At 41.6% G+C, this 21,624-nt stretch overlaps 1 protein-coding gene and 2 long non-coding RNA genes across 5 annotated transcripts; 1 reads left to right on the top strand and 2 right to left on the bottom strand.

The window, feature by feature from the left end:
• The first annotated feature begins 2,292 nt into the window (after window positions 1-2,292).
• Window positions 2,293-5,578, top strand: LOC309689722. The gene is made up of 2 exons (XR_014271509.1): window positions 2,293-4,465; window positions 4,814-5,578. It is a non-coding gene; the product is annotated as an uncharacterized lncRNA (long non-coding RNA).
• Window positions 5,579-9,049: 3,471 nt separating this feature from the next.
• On the bottom strand, window positions 9,050-14,137 carry LOC309689317. Its single transcript, XR_014271333.1, has 4 exons — window positions 11,716-14,137; window positions 10,897-10,996; window positions 9,758-9,802; window positions 9,050-9,199 (listed from the first exon to the last, which is right to left on the bottom strand). It is a non-coding gene; the product is annotated as an uncharacterized lncRNA (long non-coding RNA).
• A 3,739-nt stretch (window positions 14,138-17,876) lies between these two features.
• On the bottom strand, window positions 17,877-21,340 carry LOC309689721 (inositol polyphosphate-4-phosphatase type I A-like). 3 transcript variants are annotated; one of them, XM_082506347.1, is made up of 4 exons: window positions 20,928-21,340; window positions 20,470-20,555; window positions 18,030-18,213; window positions 17,877-17,964 (listed from the first exon to the last, which is right to left on the bottom strand). In XM_082506347.1, the coding sequence occupies exons 1-4, from the start codon at window positions 21,048-21,050 to the stop codon at window positions 17,911-17,913; spliced, it is 447 nt and encodes a 148-aa protein (XP_082362473.1). In that variant the 5' UTR covers window positions 21,051-21,340; the 3' UTR covers window positions 17,877-17,910. The 3 variants fall into 3 exon arrangements, 2 of the variants coding, with proteins under 2 accessions (XP_082362473.1, XP_082362472.1); XR_014271508.1 differs by having other exon boundaries at window positions 17,880-18,213; window positions 18,565-20,555; window positions 20,928-21,316; XM_082506346.1 differs by having other exon boundaries at window positions 17,880-18,213.
• Between the last annotated feature and the right edge of the window lie 284 nt (window positions 21,341-21,624).

The raw sequence follows: 21,624 nt of genomic DNA, 5'->3' as shown, positions 1-21,624 counted from the left end.
GACAAACCTCATCCAGGGGAATCTGCTTCCCTCGGCTCTCGTCTGGATAACTCCCCGACCTGCAGCAGCCAATCAGATCCCTCCTAGACGTGTTGACAGGGTAACAGAAGTACGAGGCTTCACTGATGCCCAGAAGGAGGAGTACTTCAGGAGGAGATTCAGTGATGAAGAGCTGTCCAGAATCATCTCCCACATGAAGACATCCAGGAGCCTCCACATCATGTGTAGAATCCCAGTCTTCTGCTGGATCACTGCTACAGTTCTGGAGCACATGTTGACTACAGAGCAGAGAGGAGAGCTGCCCAAGACCCTGACTGACATGTACTCACACTTCTTGTTGGTTCAGATGAAGAAGGGGAACAAACATGTGGGGGGACATGAAACAAGTGAGATGGCTGAAAGGAAATTTCTTCTGAATCTGGGGAGGCTGGCATTTAAACATCTGGAAAAAGGAAACACCTTCTTCTACCAAGAAGACCTAGATCAGTGTGGTCTGGATGCTACAGAGGCCTTGTTGCACACAGAAGTTTATACGGAGCTCTTTAAACAGTGTTTGTTAATCTTGAAGGTGGCTTTTATTTGTGATTCAGGTCTCAATGTCTCTTTGTGTATACTTATATGCAGAAGTAACACAAAAGAAGAAGTGGGAGCTGGCCTGACACCAGTAACTGACTTCCAGTGAAAGCTTTGGCTAATAATATTTTTTAGCGAACATTTTTCTTGTAAAACAAAGGGGGGCCTAGCAAAAAAGGTTTGGGAACCACTGCTCTACAAGGTTGGCGAAAAAAAGAAAAAGTATTAACATTTTTTTATTTGGACTTTTATTAGTCCAAATTTTTTTATTTGGACTAAAAAAAATGTTCGAAGTGGACTAGGTGCTAATTTTCAGATGTCAGGTCTACATCTAGAATCAAAATGAGCACATACATAAACAACCAAAGTGAAGCATTAAGACAAAACATAGCAACGTCAAACAGCGTCCACACATTTTGCCACAAATACATGCAAAACAACTAAATTGGGCCACAAAAGTGATGTAAATTGACCAAACTAAGACACAAATCAGACAAAAACAGATGCAGGATGATCACAAACAGACACGTCGGCTACAAACTGATGCAAAATGACTAAAATCACACGTGTAACACTTTCTACATATTTGACAACAGAAGAAAAACACAAACAAACTTGGAATGCATTTTTAATTTGGATTTTTTTTATTTCATGCCGAATTAGATATTTTAAAAATCAAGCCAAAGTCTCCTCCCTGTTTGTACTGTAAGGTCAAAGCCCTACTGTACTACAGAGAACCCCAACAATCAAATGATCCCCCTCTGAGCAAGCACGAGGCGACTGTGGGGAAGAAAAACTCCCTTTAACAGGAAGAAACTTCCAACGGAACCGGGCTCAGAAGGGACGGCCATCCGCTGCGACCGGTTGGGGGGATGGAAATCAAAAGGAGACGAGATGGCGTGAACTACAGTTCTAAAATTTGGATTTGAGGGCTGATCCCAAAATTTTATGGTGATGTTTTTAAAAAAAGGATTTGGTGCTAAAAGTCTGCTTCAAGATTTTAAAAGAAGCAGGGCAGTGGGAAAAGCCAAAATGGTCATTTTAATGATCTCTGGCTTTAGTGAACCACCTGAAGGGTTTTAGCAATGTTTTTCCCACCGCAGAAAAAAACCTGGATATTTTGGACGTCTTTGGGGGACCCGGGATGACTCCGAGAGTGATTTTTAGATGTCTAATCAGAGCCTCATCAAAAGATGAATCATTTGCCATCAAAGCCTTTAAGACATTGTCTGGGGAGCCAAACTCCTTGATGAGGCGTTTGGCTATTTTCTTGATGAACTTTGTCTTGTCATTTGTCAGACTTGTGGCAGACGCTGTGCTGCTGAGTTCAGGCTGCATTAGATTGCTCAGACGGTTGATGACCGTGTCTATTTCTTTTGTAGTAGTTGCGATCTGAGCAGCAAACTTTTGGGTCTCAGGTTTAGATTTATAGATGACTCTCATGATAAGGAGCAACGCAAGGTCATTGGAAATTTTCTCAACATCAGAAGATGAACCTGACACAGAATCCATCTCTGATATTTTGGAGGAATCTTTGAGAGAGTGTTTCAGGCTCAAGGCTCCAGATGATTTATCTGGAGAAATGCTCCCAGGTTGTGGCATTTGAGGTGACTTGTCAGATGCCACAGAGCATTTATCTGGAGAAATGCTCCCAGGTTGTGGCGTTCGAGGTGACTTGTCAGATGCCACAGAGCATTTATCTGGAGAAATTCTCCCAGGTTTTGGTGTTGGAAGTGATGCACCAGATTCTTTTCCTCTGCCATCTGAATCAGGGCTTTTTTCCTGTGTTGTGGTCTGTGCTCTTTTAATAAAGTTGTGGATGTCTTCCAGGGCCCCAGAAATCTTGTCCATTTGAATCATTTGATCTTTCTCTTCATTGCAGAAGAGTAAAAGCTTCTGCAAAAACCTTTCTACTGTGTCATCTATGAGGACATAGAGGACTTCAGCAGAAATGCGACGCTTTGAGCCCTGTACTGATTTCGGAGTCCTGGAGATGACCGTGTCTGAGAGGGACCTACCCATTAGAGGTATGGGGATTTGATAGCCTCGATCCACCGTAAGTAGATCAAACAGGTTTGCCACTAAGTCCTCCGTAAAATTCCTGATATGCCCACTATTTTTAAAGTCCCCCAAGGTCTTATCGATGAGGAAGAGTTCTTCTTTCTTTGTTAATTTGTCAAATAACTGATTAACGTCTGATCTAATGACGTTAAAGTCGACTGAAGAAGAACGTTTAATTGCGGTTCCCAGGCTTGCCGTATGTGGAGAAGGGGAGCGATGAGCCTCTGTACTCTGGGGAGCAGCCGTTTCAGGTACTGACCCTGGGAGAATGAAAACTATACTTTCATTGGAGGGCGCAGTTTCCTTCTTGGGGTGATTGCAAATGTTTTGTAGACAAACAAAATGTTTCCTGTTTGCCTTTATTCTTTTTTTCAGCTCTGTTTTCATTTTTTCAAATTGTTTTTTTGCAAACATGGAAAAGTTGTGTTTGCGTGCTTTGAGCCTGGCGTGTGAGGTGGATGGCACACATTTGGAGAAGAAGTGTCTCACCTTGTGGATAATTAAGCCTGCATTAAAGGCAGGTTTGGGTAAGTTACATTTCTCACAGAGCTCTTCACTGCTTGAATCCATGTTAGCAAGTATCTCACCTACGATGTCAACTGCAACCATTTCTACTGGGGTTGGAGCCTGGATACTTTGTGTTTCTGCAGTGGGTTTTATATGGCTTTGTGATTCTTCTGGGAGCTCATCTTTATCTTTTCCTGTCATCTCTCCATCTGAGCTCCTTGTTGACAGAATAACAGAAATCTCTGCGATTGCTGATTTCACTGATATTTTTGAACCAGTACGTTCTGTACTGGAATGAGACCCATTTGTCCCACACTGGCAGCGCAGCTTACATGCTGCATACCTTTTCAGGCATGAGGCAGCGCAACAAACCATGCGGTGTAGTTTCTTAATACTACTAAATTTGCCGCTAACATAAACGGCAGGGTCTACTGGGAAATCGGGGCTTTTTTCAATCAGTGCAATGGTTGAGCTGACCTTTTCTGAGATCTCTTCCTCAACCATCAGCGTCAGCTTGTCAGCGCTCTTATCTTGCTGTTTTGAGACATTAAGAGCGCCGGCGATGGCAGCTGAGATCGAGTCTCCGAGGGACACCCTTATTTTCCCCTCATCCATAAACTCTTCCCTTATCATGGGTTCCTGAATAAGAGGAAGGGCAATCCTCAGGATGCTGGCAGAGGCGATCTGAATGATTTCAGAAATCATATCAGCGAGCACGGCATGGACGCTGGAGTCGCATTTTCCATTTTCTATAATGCTCCACTGAACTTCAGAGAGCCTTTCAAAGCACCTGTTGATTGGCGGGATAATCTGGTCTGGTGTGACCACGATTGAATTTTCGTTGATGGTTTCCATTGTTGTGTCACAAATTAGATTTTCTCCGTTTGAGCGTGTGAGAATTTTCTTGTATTACAGAGCGCCGACTGCTGAACGTTTTGCAAACACATGAGCATCGAGTTCTGATTTTTCTGTCTGAGAGCCGTTATTTATAGGCTCGGTTGTCTGTGACGTTACTGACAGACCAGCGCGAACGCCTTTGATCTGCCAGTGACGTCACAAGAAACGCACGCGGAGAGGCGGCGTTCCTTGCGCGCTCACAGATTTGAATGACGCTTTGGAGTTGACGGCACGCCGCAATGCATTGTGGGAGCCCGGCACCATTTTCGGGGTCTACGAATCAAAACAAACACGCTGTGTTGGAACGACGATTACAAGATGCTTAAAAGCAGTTCCTGACCCACCAGGATTCATTGGAATCATAGGTTGGAGGACGTTTTGGGGAAATGGCCGACGGTCGAAGCGGAGAAGAAATAAACTCTTAAAAGTTAGTTCTGGGTTTTTATCCCACTTCATATATACACCAGGACACATGTTAGCATAATGAAAGAATTGTAGAATTAAGTGGAGTCAACAACAGTAGCATAGTGCAGTCATATCACAAATGTTAGCGTAATGAAAAAGTCTTACAAAGTCAAATTTAGCTAACCTTCGGCTAAGTTACGTGACGTTAGTGATATCGCCACTTAACGCGGCTCTTTGGTCGGTTAGTTAGTGTCATCCAGGGAAGACGGACGTTGTTTTGCTGTGCTGTATTTTTATGTGAAGTGTATATATTTATTTTTTATATTGCATGTATTTTGTGCAGTGTTTTATTTAGTTTGCATGTTTTTAGTTGCCGGCAAATTGTCCTGGAGAGACTCCGCCTTTTCCCCCGTTTTTACTAATTGGACACACCTGAGAGAAAAGAAAAGGTAATTTACAGAGTGCTCAAGGACACATAAGAGGTTTGGAGCCGGTGTTCAACAAAAATGTAACACGGAGAATGCGAGACAGACAGAGGAAAGACACAGACGATCAGAGGGGAGAGCGAGAGACGATCAGAGAGTAGAGATGATCAGATGGAGCAGACGACCAGCGACTGGGAAGAGAGATTACCAGCGACTGGAAAGGGGAAACGATCAGAGGAAAAAAAGGCAGATGACCAGCGACTAGGGACGCGTAGCGGCAGTCTGGTGGCAATAACGACAAGAGCCAGCTCGTGCACTGCGGGAGAACAGAAGCAGTGAGACCGCGGTGCCGATTGCAGTTTGAGGAAGCGGCGGGCGGAGTTGAGAGCTCTGCCCACCCGGGTAAGTCTTTGACTTATCCTTTTTATAAAGTAAACTGCCAAAGGAATAGTGACTGCCGCTCCCTCCCTTTCTTCAGTGCACCAGGACGTGGAATGCGGGGAGGAAGGCGAGGACTCCGCTGGGTTTCCCTCTTTTAATACTACGCTGGACCTCTTAGTTTTCTGTGACTTTTAGGCCGTGGTGGATTCCACTGGACTTCTAATGTTGTGTGTTATTGATTTTTATTGTGTCTTCCCTTGGCCAAGGTTGTTTTAATTCATTTTATATTTTTAACTATTTAAACATAATAAATTATATTTTTAATTCTACAGTTTTTGTATCGTGTGCTTTTCCCTCGGCGGCTCCACTGCTCTGCCCGCTTTGAGGAAGGTTTCCTTCCTTTTAAAAAACACAAACCATCTTGGAAACATAATCAGCCTTTCCGCTCCGGTGTCATATTAGTTTAGGTTTGTGCCGAAGCTGGGTCTGTTTGTCAGTGTGAAGCCAAACGTGCTTTAACGTTTTAGGAAACACCGAGCAGACGGTTCATACTTGCCAACATTCAAAGGGCTGTTGGGGGGGGGCAAATATATTTTACAGTGTTTATTTATTCGACAAAATACGTTAAATGTCACCGTTATTATTGGCTGGCCGGAAACAGCGGGGGTGTCCAAATTCAGAGGCTGCTTCCACCTGAGGACCCGCCTTCGCGGTCTAAAGAAAGCCGCGTAGTACGTCACGAGCTCCCTCGGTGGAGTGAAACTGCGTCTGCTCCTTGCTGTCTAAAATGTAACCGGGCGCTGGCGTCAATTCTCCACCGTCTCACACTTTGTTTAATCAGTTTTCTGTTTGACGTTTATTCAGCTTTGTGAAAACCCCAGAGGACCCCTCCCGAGGGATTAATAAAGTTACAGCTGAGTAGTGAGTTGTATGTGAGGCTGGACACTAAGGAGAAAATGATTTTTAATGAATGGCAAGGCACATAAATTGTGCTGGAAGAGAGTAACCAAGTATAGAGATGGAAATGTGCTAATGTGAAGAAAGTGTGTTGAGAAGGGAGAAGGAGTACTTTGGACGAAAATTGAATTAGAGAAGGAAGTGAGGCAACTCTGAAGAGGATGGAGACGGGAGGCATAGAGAGGGTAGGAGTGAAGGCTATGATAAGGTGCGAAGAGAGTAACTGTGGTGCTGCATAAGAAAGTCCTGAGGGGCAGAGAAGTATGTGATGGGTTGAGATTACATCAGAGAGAGGCTCTGAGCCCCTTCTTGTTTGCACTGGTGATGGAGAGGCTGACAGATGAGATCAGGCAAGAGTCTCCGTGGATGATGTTTTCAGACAACCACAGAAAGGATTTGTGGATGTAGTGAAGGTGGACATGCAGGGGGTTGGTGTGACTGAGGAGGATGCTAGAAATAGAGAGATGGAGGCGGATGATCCACTGTAGCGACCTCTAAAGGGAGCAGCCGAAAGAAGAAGCACAAATAATTCTAATCATGCTTTTCTTTTATTCTCAGTACTAAGCTATGTAAAGGAAGTCAAGGTTGTTTCCTCCTACAATCACTTTGGTCATGCTGTTCTTACAAGTGTGGAGGTGCCAGATGGTTTAGACTTGTTTAGATTGGTGCTCTGTCTCCCTTTATCCAAACTAAAACTTTGATGGGGTTTTTTATCTTCACTAAACACTTTTTTGCTTTGTGTTTATTATTGTGCTACTGCAAGTATTTCATATATTAGTCAGTTGATTGTTACTGTAGGGCAGCTCTAGGACAATCCCAGATGTGATGTAGCTTGCTTTTATCCAGCAGATACGACATCTCATGAGGAGGTTCGAACCCTGTACCCTGACCCTCCTGCTGACGCACAAAGTCTGGACATCCAGCAGCAGGCCCTTCTACGTGAACAACAGCACAACAGTTTCTATTTCTTTTAATATTGGAAGTCAGTTATTCATTAATGAATACAAATGGTGACTGAAGTTATTTAGACAGGACATTAAACAATAAACTTCCAATAAATGATGAACAATGTGTGACTGAATGTGTTCAGTGAAAGACTTTGAAAATATCGCAGCATAAAACCAGTGTAAAAGTACTCAGACTACTTTTGGGGGTATTTATTTGATGATGCAACCAGAAAATGTGCAGGTTGTGAGTTTAACATTTTCAACACTGGAGAAGAAGTACATGTACACAGACTAGCTAATGACAAAATTTTTTTTAAATTAACCTTTATTTAAACAGGTTGTTCATTTTTCTGAGCTTATCTGGTGTCCAGTTTCGGTGGCAGTAGCATAAGCAGAGAAGACCCAGACCTTACTCTCCCGAGCCAGCTCCTCCATTATTTGGGGGACACTGAGGCATTCTCTGCTGAGTGCTGTGATCTCCCCAACATGTCCTGGGTGTGTCCTGTCTGTCCTGGTGGGACATGCCTGGAACATCTCACCCAGGAGGCGTTCAAGAGGCACCCTTGTCAGATGCCTGAACCTCCTCAACTGGCTCGTTTAGATGTAGAGGAGTAGCAGTTAACTCGGAATGAGACAGACAGCACCTACTGCTGGGGTGGGCCTACAGGAGGGAGAGCTCATGTCGTCTCTTCAGGACACATCACTGGACCCCAAGAAGCTCTCCCCGGAGCTCCCTTTGGCTGCTGGGGTCGGCATACGTTCAACTTTAAAATCACTCTTGGTTCTTGGCTAGCTTTGTGTTAGCATCCTTTGTGTACTGATGCTTGCAAGAAGCTAAAGTTGCTTTGGCAGAATTTTCTTTCTCATATATGCACACATAAGGAGAGAGATGTTTTATAAGCTTTAGTCATCACCGTGCACTTTTCCTGATTCACACAAAATACAGCAATCTGGCACCTTCCCACAGGGTCTTGCACGAGTATTAAACATGTTCATTTGTGCTTTGGACTGTCACCAGATTTCTTCTAGAAGTTTCTTGCCAGTCAGCAACTATCTTGGCAACACCACTTGAGTTTGTGTGTTGCATGCTAACATCCTTATCATATGTGTAATAATACTAAAGCTTCATCTTATGCACACACAAAAAACAAATATGGCTCCTTCGTGCAGGGTTTTCTGGTATGTTCATTTATGCTTCCCAATTAAAAAAAGAAAAAAAAAAGAAAAAGCAAAGTTCTTGCTTCTCAGCCACTGCGGCCACATCCTCACCGTTTTTTAGGCAGTTATATAAACATACTGTGAGTGAGTCATAAGCTTAAATACAATAGTTGAAGGAACAAAAACTTAATGTTTAAAAATACCAGTCAAATCTGATTAAAGTAAATAAATAATAAGTATACAATGTAGTTTTAAGACTTCTCAATGTTTCGTAACATTAATGTTCTATGAACTCGTGAGTCCAGAAATCTGAATGTCATGAAAAGTATTTATTATTCGTGTATTATTATTTTACAATACAAGGTTGTTTTTTTCCTGATACTTCATGCAAACCACATTTCTCCAGGCCTGTCCTAATCAGCTTACTCAGTATCACTAGATCCAATGCTGCTCCTCCAGCAGAGCACACAAAAGTAGGAGAGACCAGAGATGCCATGGCTTAGTTAGGAGACTGTTTGCTTCAAGGCCACTAGAGGGTGCTGCCATAAAACTACAATAAATGAATTGACCTTTTGACCTGCTCACACTCTTTTATGCAAAACCCTGTTGATGTTACACACACACACACACACACACACACACACAAAGAGATTCTAGGTCTCACCAACCATGGGCAAAAAGATGACAGTCAATAAAATTCTAAAATTTTATTTATAAACACAATGAATAGTAGTTAGAAGTCCAGTGTCCCATTTAGGTACAAAGTAAAAACACACAGTCCAAGGCCAGAGCCAGCTATGCCACAAAGCCAGTTGCACTCCACACGTTGTTCACTTCAACAGGGGTAGCAATTGTCCTCTGAGACCCACCACCCTGTAAGTAGAAAGCCTGCACAGAGCGACAAAATAAGACAATTCACTATATAATTCACAGCCCATCCATCCCAAACATATCAGATCATTAGAGGTTTTGTCACATTACATACCTGCACTGAGAGACAAAATAACACAGCAGTGTTTGTAATGTGGGCTATAAGTAGACTAGCATATCAGTGCAATCAATTACACCTGCCTCCAATTAGTCCAGCCCTTTTACAGTCATTGACTGGGTGAGAAAACACGAGCAAATCAACCCAAGAGACAAGCAGGAAGACTCTCTGAAGGCTCCTGTGGCTGCACAGGCAGTCTTACAATTACGAGGTTGGAGAGTTGTTGTTTCAAAATGTTCACACTGATTTCACATGCTCATTAACTCACAACCAGCTGACCATATATATTTCTGCTGCTGAGCTGCTTTTTGATGGAGATTTTCTGAATTTATTTTGCTACCATAAGAGCAGACTCCATGCTGAAAGCATGTGCACTGTCACTTGCAATGAGTGGCACTAATGACGCTAAATTTAATTACAGGTCATGGACAGCCTTCATAAATGCTCATATTACTCACCCACACTGAATTCCAGCACAGGTTCATCTGGGTCCTGACTATTTCCTGCAAAGTAACACAAACGTCATCAGAACATTAAGTCAGAGAAACAACATTTGGAGCTTTTGTACATGATAAATTATACTGCAGTAGTAAAACAAAGTCAAGCAGCAGTACATTTATTAAAATCACCTTCAGCTGTAATATTTAAACTGATTTAGTGTCAATTTAGATTATGTTTAGATTAAAATGAAACTAGTACCCTTGTAATGTCTTTTTAAATTAGAGGTAAATATTTGTATATTTTTTACATAATATAATTATATTTACTGGATTTTCTCTCTATTGTAGTTTAGTATTATAGTTATTACTTGTTTTTTATTGACTTGTCTTGTTTTTACAATGATTTGCTCTGAATGCAGCCTTTAAAGAAAAGACTATCTGTTCAGTAACTATCCATCAGACTGGGTCCATGTTACCAGCCAAATGGGTAATAATTAAAGTAAGTTTTGAATTACGTATATTTGGGTGTTTAGGTGACACTTTTGCAAAAAAAAAAATAATAATTAGGTTTAAAAGAACTAAACATGTATGTATTTAAAAACAATAAGTGTGTTAGAATTACTACAGCAACAGGTTGTAGCTCACTGTACTATTTTTGAGCACAACTTTGGTGCTTTTGCCTCATTTTTAAATCAGTGATCCCAGTAGCACAGTCTAAGCAGAGACCTCAGTGCTTGGCAAACAATCAATAGAATCAATAGAATTATTAAAAAGAAACAAAATAAATGCCAACCATATAAAAAAAACATAAACTTAAGGAAAAAACTAAACTTGATTTTGTGTCTTTAGGCTATTGTTAACAGCAAGCATGAGGTTAGTGCATATGTATTATTATTGGAAAGATTACTGCAAAGAAAAAAAGGTTGAACCAGGAGGGGGCGATATTGCTCTTCTTACCATGAGTTACATGCAGGCTATTACTTACCATGTCACTCACATTTATTTCACAAAACAGCTGAACCCACTTAATTCGATTTAATTGTATTTATGCAGAGCTGAATCACAACAACAGTCTCCTCGAGGTGGTATAGATTGTAAGGTAGAAAGTCTACAATTAAAAAGAAAAAACCTCAATACAGTGGGAAGGAACAACTCACTTTTAACAGGAAGCACCCTCTGGCAGAACCACGGTCAGGGAGGGGCAGCCCGCTGCGACCCTTTGGGGATGAGGAGACGAAAAAGGGGACAAAAGACACACTGTGGACGAGAGCCAGAGATGAACAAGAACTAATTATTGAATGCAGAGAGGTGTATAAACACATGGTGGGAATCCCCCAGCAGGGTAGTCCCAGGGTAACTAAGGGAGGATTCATGGTCACCTGATTCAGCCCTAGCTATATGCGTTGGCAAAAAGGTAACTTTGAAACTTAATCTTAAAAGTAGAGATAGTGTCCGTCTCCTGCATTCAAACTGGGAGCTGGTTCCACAGAAGGATGATCCCCTTCTACTTCTAAATATCCTAAAAACCACAAGGAAGCCCACAGTCTGAGAGCAAACTATCAAACTACGAGGTCTTTAAAATAAGATGATTATTCAAGACCTCATGTGTGATGGGAAGGATTCTGAATTTGATGCTGGACCCACAAATCATAAAAGAGAAACACTAACTCACACACACCAGAAAGTGCCAAGAATTATAATTATATGTAATTTAGTTTTGCGTTCCTTTATAATGCTTTCAACTATACAAATAAGACACTTCATGGGGGCGCCTGAGCCTTGTAGACACAACAAATACTGAACAAACCTCATGCGCCCTGTTGTTGACAAAACGATAAAAATGAATGTGTACTTCTGTCTTATTTAGGTCATTTTTGTAGTTTTTGTAGACAGACTACTGTAATTTCTCAATAAAATGTCGCTTATTATCGCTCACTCTCAAGAACAAAAACGTGAGTAATTTCCCAGTAGCTCACCATATTTGGGATCTTCTAACATCCACACTTCATGTTTAAACGGTGGTGCGGAGGCGGTGTACCGTCGCAGGCCGGATGTAGCATTCAGCGCGGTGTGCCTTTTTTTCAGTTGCTAAGCAACAGATTTGTCCCGCCCCTTTCGTTATGACGGGGCGGGCCAGTCCTTTGACTGGTGACGTTACAAAGAAACGTCAGGTGACGTTACAAAGAAACCTTAAACCGACCTTATATATAGACCTGGCTGTTCAGTTGAAACGCATTCACACAGCGGGACAGCAGCGCTTTAAACGTTCAAACACGGAGTTTAACACAAAACAACATTTTAGACATAAAAAACAAAAAAGTGAAATGGCAAGCTCGAACTGTAACACAATGACAAATGATGAAACAGTTCAGACCAATGGGGATAATTCTACAGTACATGCTTTGGTATCCCTCTTGAATAACTTGTTCAGTAGTTTTTCGATCAAGCAGTGGGGAGAGCTTATCTCAGGCTATCCGGATTGCTTCACTGCTAAGCGGCTTGTAGGTTTTGTAGAGGACGTAATGGACCTGTGTGCACAGTCAGTAGCAGTATCACCACTGAGGTCTTCCCAGAAGTCCCCTGTACATGAAAACTGTTCTGTCCACACCACTACTGGCAAAACGGTTTTGTCACGTGTGAAATTTTTGGACGATTCTGCTGAGCAGGAGTTTGATACAGCACAGAATATAGATGCTAACAGCCAAGAAACAGCTAACACAGAAGAAAGCTGTCAAAATGCTGACCAACACAGTGCTGCAAAAGCAGAAAACAATCCAATTCCAGATCCCCAGCAGCAGAAATCCTGTGTTGAACATGAAGCCAGCATCCCACCGTTAACAAACGTAAGTCAAACGGAGTCATATAAAAAGATACAGCATCACAGATCTTCTGTAGACTGTGAGCCACCTGAAAAAACCTTAGACTTTGAAAGATGGTTAGAGACATTAATTCAGGCTGTGCTTTCAAAGCTTGGTAAACTTTTAAAGTGCCCTCATTCTCACCAAAAACGTTTGTTGGATCTACTCTTGGACAAATTCAAGGGGATGGATTTGCATTTAGACCGAAAAGTGCAGAATTATTTTGACTGCATTGCTAATGCGATTTTCACTGATATTTGTGACAAATTACATAAATTGTCACTAATATCATTGAAAATGGGGAGGAGTGGGGAGGAGGATTCAATGAATTTAATGGAACAACCAATATTTAATATCATAACTACTTCAGTATTCCAAGAACACCTGTTGGCAGTAACAGTTACTGATAGACTGGAATCATATGAAAAGAAAGAAAGATGCAGATTTTCAGTGGAAATCTTTGTGGAAGGACTGATTTCCCAGGTTTCAAAAAAATCAGGCACAGTCTTCAGCATTGAAAGTGCTGAAGCTATCTCCAACCGGCTTACCATGAAAATCTGGACTGAAATCAGGGCCAGATACGACAAAATCCCACCAGAGAAGTTCAAGAAACTCAGCGAGAGGGTTTTCAAATCCCTCTGTAAAAGATGGAAGCATGCATCTTTGGTGACATTCTGGCAATTAAACTTCCAAGATCTTGATGAAGATATTGTTAAAACTTTCAAAAGAAAGATATTCACAGAACCAAGTTGCATATCTAAGTGCTTCTCATCGGTGCGGGCATTTTTTGGGAGGTGTAAGGGAAGAAACAAAGTTTCCACTTTATAGTGACATCGTGATATCAACAGCAAAATATTTTCTAAAACTCACTGGACACTTTAAATGAGCTAGTTTTACATTTAGATCAGATCAAGTCATTTTTGAAATCCCCAGGAATGGTCGCGGCAGATGGCCACCCCGCCCTGAGCCTGGTTCTGTCGAAGGTTTCTTCCTCTTAAAAGGGAGTTTTTCCTTCCCACTGTCGCCTCGTGCTTGCTCAGAGGGGTTTGTTCTTTTGGGGTTTTCTTTTTAATACTGTAAGTTGTTACCTTACAGTGTGAAGCACCTTGAAAACACCATTGTTTCCTTTGGTGCTATACAGATTGAAGTGACTTGCACTGATAACATAACTAAGCTGGGACTTTAATTTAACATCAATAAAATTATAAAAATATTACATCTTGATTTCTGCTTGTTTTCATTGTCTGTGACTTAATGAATACAAATGTGTAATTTAACAGATTTTTTCTTTATGTTAGTCTGACCGGTGATTCCACGTTGGCCTTAGGTGTTGGCGCGGATACGCTGCAGCCCCTGAGCCATTAATGGCCCAGCACACTACAGTAAAAACAAAACAACAGCCATCTGTCCAACTAGGAAAGGAAAATAATAAACTGCCTCCTTGGAGGCAACCTGACTCAAAACAGTTGCAGTCCAACTCAGACCGACTGCAATCACTCTCAGGCAGATTGATGAAGATCTGCAAATAACTGTTGTCTAATTTATAAACGCAGACAGATTGCCAACACGTCTGTTCACAATAGAGGACTGTACTTACATGGTTGCAAACTGGTTGTTATCTTGCTTATATGAAAACATTGCTTTGGAGCAATGAAACTCAAACACATTCATTTTTAAAATGCTTCAAAATGAAATTTTGAAGCATTTGGCTTTATGCTTTGAAAGTGCCGTTGTGAGTGGGAGTGTGAAATCCTTACTTGATGTGTTCCCTTTGCCTTTACTGTTTTCAGTTTTATCAGTTTTCAGTTTTATTTGTCATATGCAAGTTAGCACAGGGTCAACATTGCAATGAAATGTGTTTGACGAGCAGCAGTCACTCAGCAGCATGGTACAGTAGAAGAAAATATAATAAAATATAATAAAATAAAATAAAAAATAGAAAAATAGTAAAGAGCAAAATATTAGAGAGACGTGGTAAAAGAGAAAAGATGACTAAAAATATATATATATATGTATCTATAAATATATGTACACTAGTGATTAAATAAGAAAATCTTGAAAAGAAATATGACGGGAGGTCAGATGGGATATTGCACAGGAATGAGCAGCAGAAAATTACAGTATTACTCAGACTTTTAATAGTCATATTGTCAGTTTTGGCCGACGGTCATGGGTCACTTCCACTAAAATAGCACGAGACTGGAGTAAAATGTACTTTATTAATGAGAACACATGGTGATACAGCAAAGAATCCAACCCTTCTGAAAAGCAAATGGCTTCCTGTTATACTCTACCTGATTCAGGTGAGCATCTGGAATAGACCAAGTCTGGGGGTCAGCAAACCAAAGGGAAACAAAACCCTCCCCATAAGAAAACCACTACAATATAACCAACACGTTCTCACTCCCAAAGCGTAACATCATAGACATATGAAGATTTGTAACAAGTCCTATAAATAACTCCATAACATATAAACTTCAGTCTCTTCTATATACATTAAAACAGCGGTCCCCAACCTTTTTTGCGCCACGGACCGGTTTATGCCCGACAATATTTTCACGGACCGGCCTTTAAGGTGTCACAGATAAATACAACAAAATAAAACTAGTACCGGTACCGGAAAAAAAGAAGATTTATTCATAACACACGTGAAAGACCCAGGAAAACAGAGTTAACGATAAAAACGATAACAAAATAACGATAAAAAACGATAAAAACTCTGAAAACCATACATTTCACACCCGAGCCTCATCTCTCGACCAAACGACGGTCCGTGGCCCAGCGGTTGGGGACCGCTGCATTAAAACACCTTAACCACAGTTAGGTTTCAGCCCTCGCTGACTCAGAACAAAGTAAGACAATCAGAGTTCGATTGGTTTTTACTTGTGCAGGGGAAGCCTGGTCGGATTCTCAGAGTTGCAAGCTCTACACCCAAACTCAGACAACTCCAACTCCAGCCTCCACTCGCAGCCTTTTATTGAATGAAAACAGTTACACAACCGCCCATTGTAAACCCCATATGTTGTGTGGTAAAAGCTAAGGCACTGTGTGTGTGTGTGTGTGTGTGTGTGTGTGTGTGTGTGTGTGTGTGTGTGAGTGAGAGAGAGTGTATGTGTGTCTGTATACGTGACTTCCTGCTTACAAACGTTTTAACCGCATCTCTAGTCATAAAAGGGTCATCTCCCCTCAACCTCGTATATGGCTTAACCTCTCTAACAGTCCACCATTTACATGGTGAGCCCATAAAGGGCAGGAAGTGAACATTCCTTACCAAATAAGGAAACCAGAATCTTACATAGATTGTGCCTGCAGTTGAAAACTATAGCTAGTAACATCCCCAACATCCTACATGTGGGGGAGGAACAGAAAATATCTGAACATACAGTTCAAGACAAGGTCCAAGCACAATAATGACAACTTTTAACAAAATCACTCCAACACACACTCCCCTAGCCTGGCACATTGGTTTTCTCCAGGAGCTCATAAGCAGGTGATTGAGCTGCTTTTACTCTTTACAAAGTGAGTACTGTTAACACTTCTCTTTTTACATATACAACTAATTTAGGTTACAGACAAATGATTAAATGTGAACAGCTCTAACACGGGTTCTTTTCCTGACACAGGTAGGATGGCCAGTCCCCCTGTCTCTTCACCTTTAACGAGTCACTTAAATAACAACCCAAAAAGCCTAATAAAGAATCACAATCAACCAGTGTGTGTTTTTCTTCATTACGGTTTTTAAATACAAATCAGTCAGTCAATTAATAAAAATACAAGTAAGGGTAATGGAACCCCTGGTCTCCATTACACACATAAATACCATAAAGACACTAAGTCGTAGAGCTCTGAACTCCTTGCTTCTATGATATTTACACTTCTTCTTGGCCTTCTCCTTCACTCTGAGTCACTCCAGGATAAACGCATCAGCTCAGACATACAATAATTAAAATATGTGTAGGTGACCGTTTGGCAGAAGACGATGTCGAGGCGGTACTGCAGTGACACGTCCGTGGCTATCGTCGGGGCGGTGTCCTGCATCAGAAGGAAGTCAATAGACTTCTTGGCTTTGTTGCTCATCATGGCGCTGTAGTCCGTGGGCGTGGCCTGCAAAAAGTGTAAATAAACCATCAGAGACCAAACACAAATATGCCTTCCAACCACTAGTTTAGACAACATCTTGCAAAGAGTGTGTATTTCAGAGTGCAGTTGTTTTTAAATTTGACAGAAACAGAAAAAAAGACGGAACAGAAGGACAACAGGGAAAGCAGAAGCACCGACACACTGAAATCTTTTAGGGTCAAGCTCCAGAACTAGCCACAAATCCTGCTGGAAAGAACCTAAAAATACTTAAAAATACTTGCAGAGATCGAATGGAGCCGTTAACTCAAAAGCCTGGTGTCAGGCATGTTCTTTAATAAATAAGAAACGAGCTGATATGTTACAGACCCCAGTCTTTACGTAAAGAAAAAGCTGACATTTAGAGCGGTCTCGCAGCAGATTTTAAAACAGTGACACTGATTTGTGGGGTTTTTGGGCACAAATTTGAACCTTTTTGTTTTATCCATGTCCTTGAACACAGCTCGTGACTTGGGCGCTTTCATATGTACCGATTCATTTAGGTTTGTGCACTGAGGCCAGATTTAGGTATTAAAAACGAGTCAGTCATAACACTTCTTACATTAGTTAAAAAGCTGAGCTTACACTAAACCAACATTTAAATTTCCCCTTGTGGGACTAATAAAGGTATATCATCTCATATCATATCATATCATATCATTACTAAAGTATTGCTGCAACATTGTAAAGACAAAGATGACACACAGACCAGACATAAAACACTGAACACTTTTTAAAGACGAGTCATTTAAGAGTATTTTCTCATAGAATAAAGTCGGCTGATATGGTGAAGGAAAAATCTGCTCACGAATCCTCCAACTTCTTAAAAGTAAGGAGTGACCTGAGCTGGAAATCAACATGAGAGGGATGACTCAAGAAGAAGAAGAAGCAACAAGAAAAGAAAAACAGAGTTCAGAGTGTAGTTAAGATATCAAGCTGTATCCACAATGTGTGCCAAGAAACTAAGCTTGTCTGTTGTCATGCTAAAGAAATAAAAAATCTGGAATCAGAAAACAGCCAATAACTGCTGATCAACTCACCCACTCCTCTTCGTGCCAGTCCACGTGCAGTGACGACTGGCTGTTGTGACCGCTGTACTTTGCTCTCAGCGTATCCTTGTCATTGCGGAGCACTACTTGTTCAGACTCAGCAGAAGGAGAAGCTTTGGTTGCGATGTACTCGTACTGCGTTCAGGGCCTAAATAGCTGAAGCTAGCAGCTTGCAGCCGCACACTGCCACCAGCTGACGGGTCTGAAAGGAAGAGGGTATGAATGAAATATGAAGCGTCCCCACGTAACGTCAAACACTTTTAGTACCTTGTCAACCAGACTGGCGAGCGTCCACTCCAGTCCGCTGGCCGATTGGTCTTTGGCAGCTTGAGACAGCCTCTCTGCGTAATAGCTGACCTGAGTCTTCAGCGTGTTGACGTAGGCGATGATCTCTTTGGCTCGGACAGTGTCCTGGGGTATGTGGATGATGACTGAGCTGGAGAGGGCACTACTGCAGGGAACAAAGACACACCGACACATCTGTATCCGAGCTGGGACTGAGGACACTCACCAGCCACTTTATTAGGTACATGTGTTCAAAAGCTTGTGGCAGCAATTTAGTGCATTTAGTCAAATAAAGACAATAGAGTGGCCTGCAGGTGTATATTTTTGTAATGTTTCTGTCTTATGCCTGAAATATGCTTCAGCAGGAAATATACGCTGTAACTGGAAACAACAGCGTGATGGACCGGTTTAGTGTTAAGAGGTGTTACATCTGAAGTTAGAACGTAAATTTCCTGCAGAAATCTAAATCAAGCTTCAGAGGTACTGTTCCAAAAATATAGGGAGGGACGTTACCCACCAGATGTAAAAACAAACACTGTCTGCATGCACATGCCTGCTCTCAATGAGCCTAATCGTGGCTTAGAAAAAACAACGAGGAGCCGACTTCGATAAATGCGATACCACTCGCTTCACAAATTCAGACCATCTGTGTACAGTGGCGTGTCTAGAAAATTTTTGTTGGGGGGGCCAGGTAGGGGCACAGATTTGGAGAAGGGTGGCAGATTTAATTGGCAGATAATGTTTTAAAAAAAAATTCTACCAACCCTTAACCATAATTCAATAATCCTATAAACCTAATAACCAAATGCACTTTTAACTCTTATTAGAATGAGATTTTAACCACTACGGTGCAAAGTTTTTAGATACTGCGTTGATAAAGTACAAGAGATACAATCAGTGCTTTGTCAGTGTTTACTCAGCAGTCAAGGACAACAATATTTGCATAGTATTTTTACTGACATATAGTGCACATATGTTTTGGGCAAAAACATTTTTGAAAATTAAAATACGAACATTTGTAACAAACAATTGACAAATTAGCCAATGCCAATGCAAAACTTTATCTGCCTGTTAAAAAAAGAAGATAATCTTCTCACAAACTGGTGTTTGATTTTGAAACAGGAAAAAAGTGGGGAAACAACTGAAAAGACTAACATTTGAATGAAACCCTAAGCAAGTAAATACTTTCTATGCTGCCTTATCGTAAACTTTGGTAATATTGATAAAGAACAACACTGGCTGATGATAAAATACAGTCAGCTGGCATGGTGACACTGCCAGTATTAACCTGCAGGGCTGGACTGGGACAAAAAAATTGGGCATTTTTACTACAGACCGACCCACCAGGTAGTAAAGCCATAAAGACTTTGACTGAAAACAAACCCTGTTGTGACAGTGATGTACAGTCTTGTTGGTATATGTATGATTTCTATACATTTTACGTCAGATAAAAACTTTGGTTGTAAGATTTAGATAATTATTTAATAAAAACTAGGTATTTTAAATGAGAATAAGAAAGAAAAGTATTTCTTTGTGCCCACCTTTCCCTGTTAATGCCCTACCTGGCCCCCTGGCAAAACTTTGCTAGACCCGCCCCTGCACAGTTACCAGCTGTCAGCTACATAAAAAAGGATCCTGGTGTTATTTGTCTCTCAGAAACAGTTCATAACTTCCCTTCAACTCATTCATGTCACCTAAAAGGTAAACCTGTTTCTCCATCACCTGTTCAGCTCTGATGATTCAGTAAGGACATCTCCTGGTTTCATCTTCATGTTTCCCTCTCACCACATATCTAAACAGACATCATGACCAGCAGCTTTACAGCTGTGGCTCCAGCAAACATCAGCTGATACTAGAAATTAATATTAAATACATTCTAACAACAGCCGATCAAGCTTAAACGTGCTGCTGTTGTTTAGCGCAACATCTGCTGGTTTCCTCTTTCTGGCGCAAAGTGGGCGATAAACAAGAGAGAAAAGCCGATCAGCTGATCATTGATCAGTTTCATGATTGAAGTAGCAACAGGAGAGGGAGGGGGAGAGAATGAGAGAAGAAGAGGCAGCTGTGCAGCATAAAGACAGAATAAATCCAGCTTTGTGTCTTTTTCCCATTCTAGCTAAAGTCCGGGACAAACTGCGTCTCTTCTCAGCTCAATACCAAACGTGTAATATTTTCTCTGAATGAGGGACCATTCCATTTTTTTAAGGAGCCGTTGGCAACTCTACTAACCTTATGAATAAAATAAAGTTCACTATCAGTAACATCATAGCACCCACCCAGCTGTATAAAAACTCCGTCAAACTGGCTAGAACGCAGTATGAGTTATTGCAACTGACAGTAAAAAGTCAGCAACATGAAAATAAACTCCACCTAAACTTGGTTTATATCTGACCCAGATAGACTGCAGGTCATAACTTCTTACCTGAAGTTCAGTTCACCTGACACTCGGACTGGTGGCTGCTTCGGGGCTCTCCTCCTGCCTCCCCTTCCCTCATCCACCTGTTGCCTCTGTGGAAGCCCCGTCATAGCCACCACCAAACAACGGAGTTATTTCTACACATCGACCTGCATCTGGCCAATCCACCACCTCTCATTGTTCATGCCATTACAAAAAAAATAAAAAATAAGTCACTGGGGATATGCCCGGTATGCCCGATGGCCAGTCCAGCTATGTTAACCTGCAACCAAATCTGCAGCTCCATACAGCAATGTTACGACTTAGATTATATCTTATAACGCATAACTCTTATGTTAGCTGCCCTCAGTAGCATACTGTCTGAAATATTCCACAGCTGCAATAATTCTTTAAGTGTTATTTTTTTCCTTGGTATTCTAATTTCACCGAAGTTTACTAAACTCAACAAACTTGATATTACTTACCGGGACATTTATTCTGTCCTCATTTTCTTTCACCGAAAAATTGTTTCCTGCAGTGCCATCTTTCGCGCTTGGCTCTCCTACCTTTGCTAACGTGATGCGCATAGCGCAGAAGCGATGCTGCATTCACTTACACTCGGATATCTGAGCGTCACCGTGAAAACATAATCGGACATTTGATATTTGATTGAATTTTATTGTTTTGCCTTTGGGGTGGCACCTGGGGTGGCCAGTCTGGTTTGGGGGGTGGCCTGTGCCCCCCCAGGCCACCCCGCTGGACACGCCATTGTTACCGGGGCACGATCACCGGGGACCCGTTTTTCCAGCACACACGCCCGATACCACGTGACAACAAATACGTCATTTCCTGTTGACTAAAAAAAAAAAAGCACCCTCTCACGGTCCTAGGGACCAAAAAATTGTCCCGCCCGATCAGCGGGCGAAGCCGCTGCTGCACGCCGGAAATGAGGCTTCATTTCCCGCAGGTCTATCTAAGCAGCCCGCTGTTTTCCAGCCCGGGGTCAAATGTGGAGCAAGGGCGCCACCCGGTGGACAAATAAAAAATTACAACTGAATTACAAATGAACGCTAAACATCAACGATCCCTTTGACCGTAATTAATTTGCAGTGAAAAATAGCGTTTATAATGGGTTTCAATGGGGCACAAATCGACCACTAAGCACAATAGTGTAAGTTTGTC

This window comes from Aulonocara stuartgranti (genome assembly GCF_965226115.1).
Source record: "Aulonocara stuartgranti genome assembly, chromosome: 15".
NCBI classification, from domain to species: Eukaryota; Metazoa; Chordata; class Actinopteri; order Cichliformes; family Cichlidae; genus Aulonocara; species Aulonocara stuartgranti.
Note: the sequence above shows the minus strand (reverse complement) of the source record. Positions and strands in the feature narration are given on the sequence as shown.

What these genes read in the sequence shown, in the direction of transcription:
- LOC309689721 (XM_082506346.1), bottom strand. Translation starts at nt 21,050, where the DNA reads ATGCAGCATCGCTTCTGCGCTATGCGCATCACGTTAGCAAAGGTAGGA. An exon ending in AGGACAGAATAAATGTCCCG is followed by an intron (nt 20,556 to 20,927) that starts GTAAGTAATATC and finishes GGGCTTCCACAG; the next exon opens with AGGCAACAGGTGGATGAGGG. An exon ending in TCAGGTGAACTGAACTTCAG is followed by an intron (nt 18,214 to 20,469) that starts GTAAGAAGTTAT and finishes TGTTCCCTGCAG; the next exon opens with TAGTGCCCTCTCCAGCTCAG.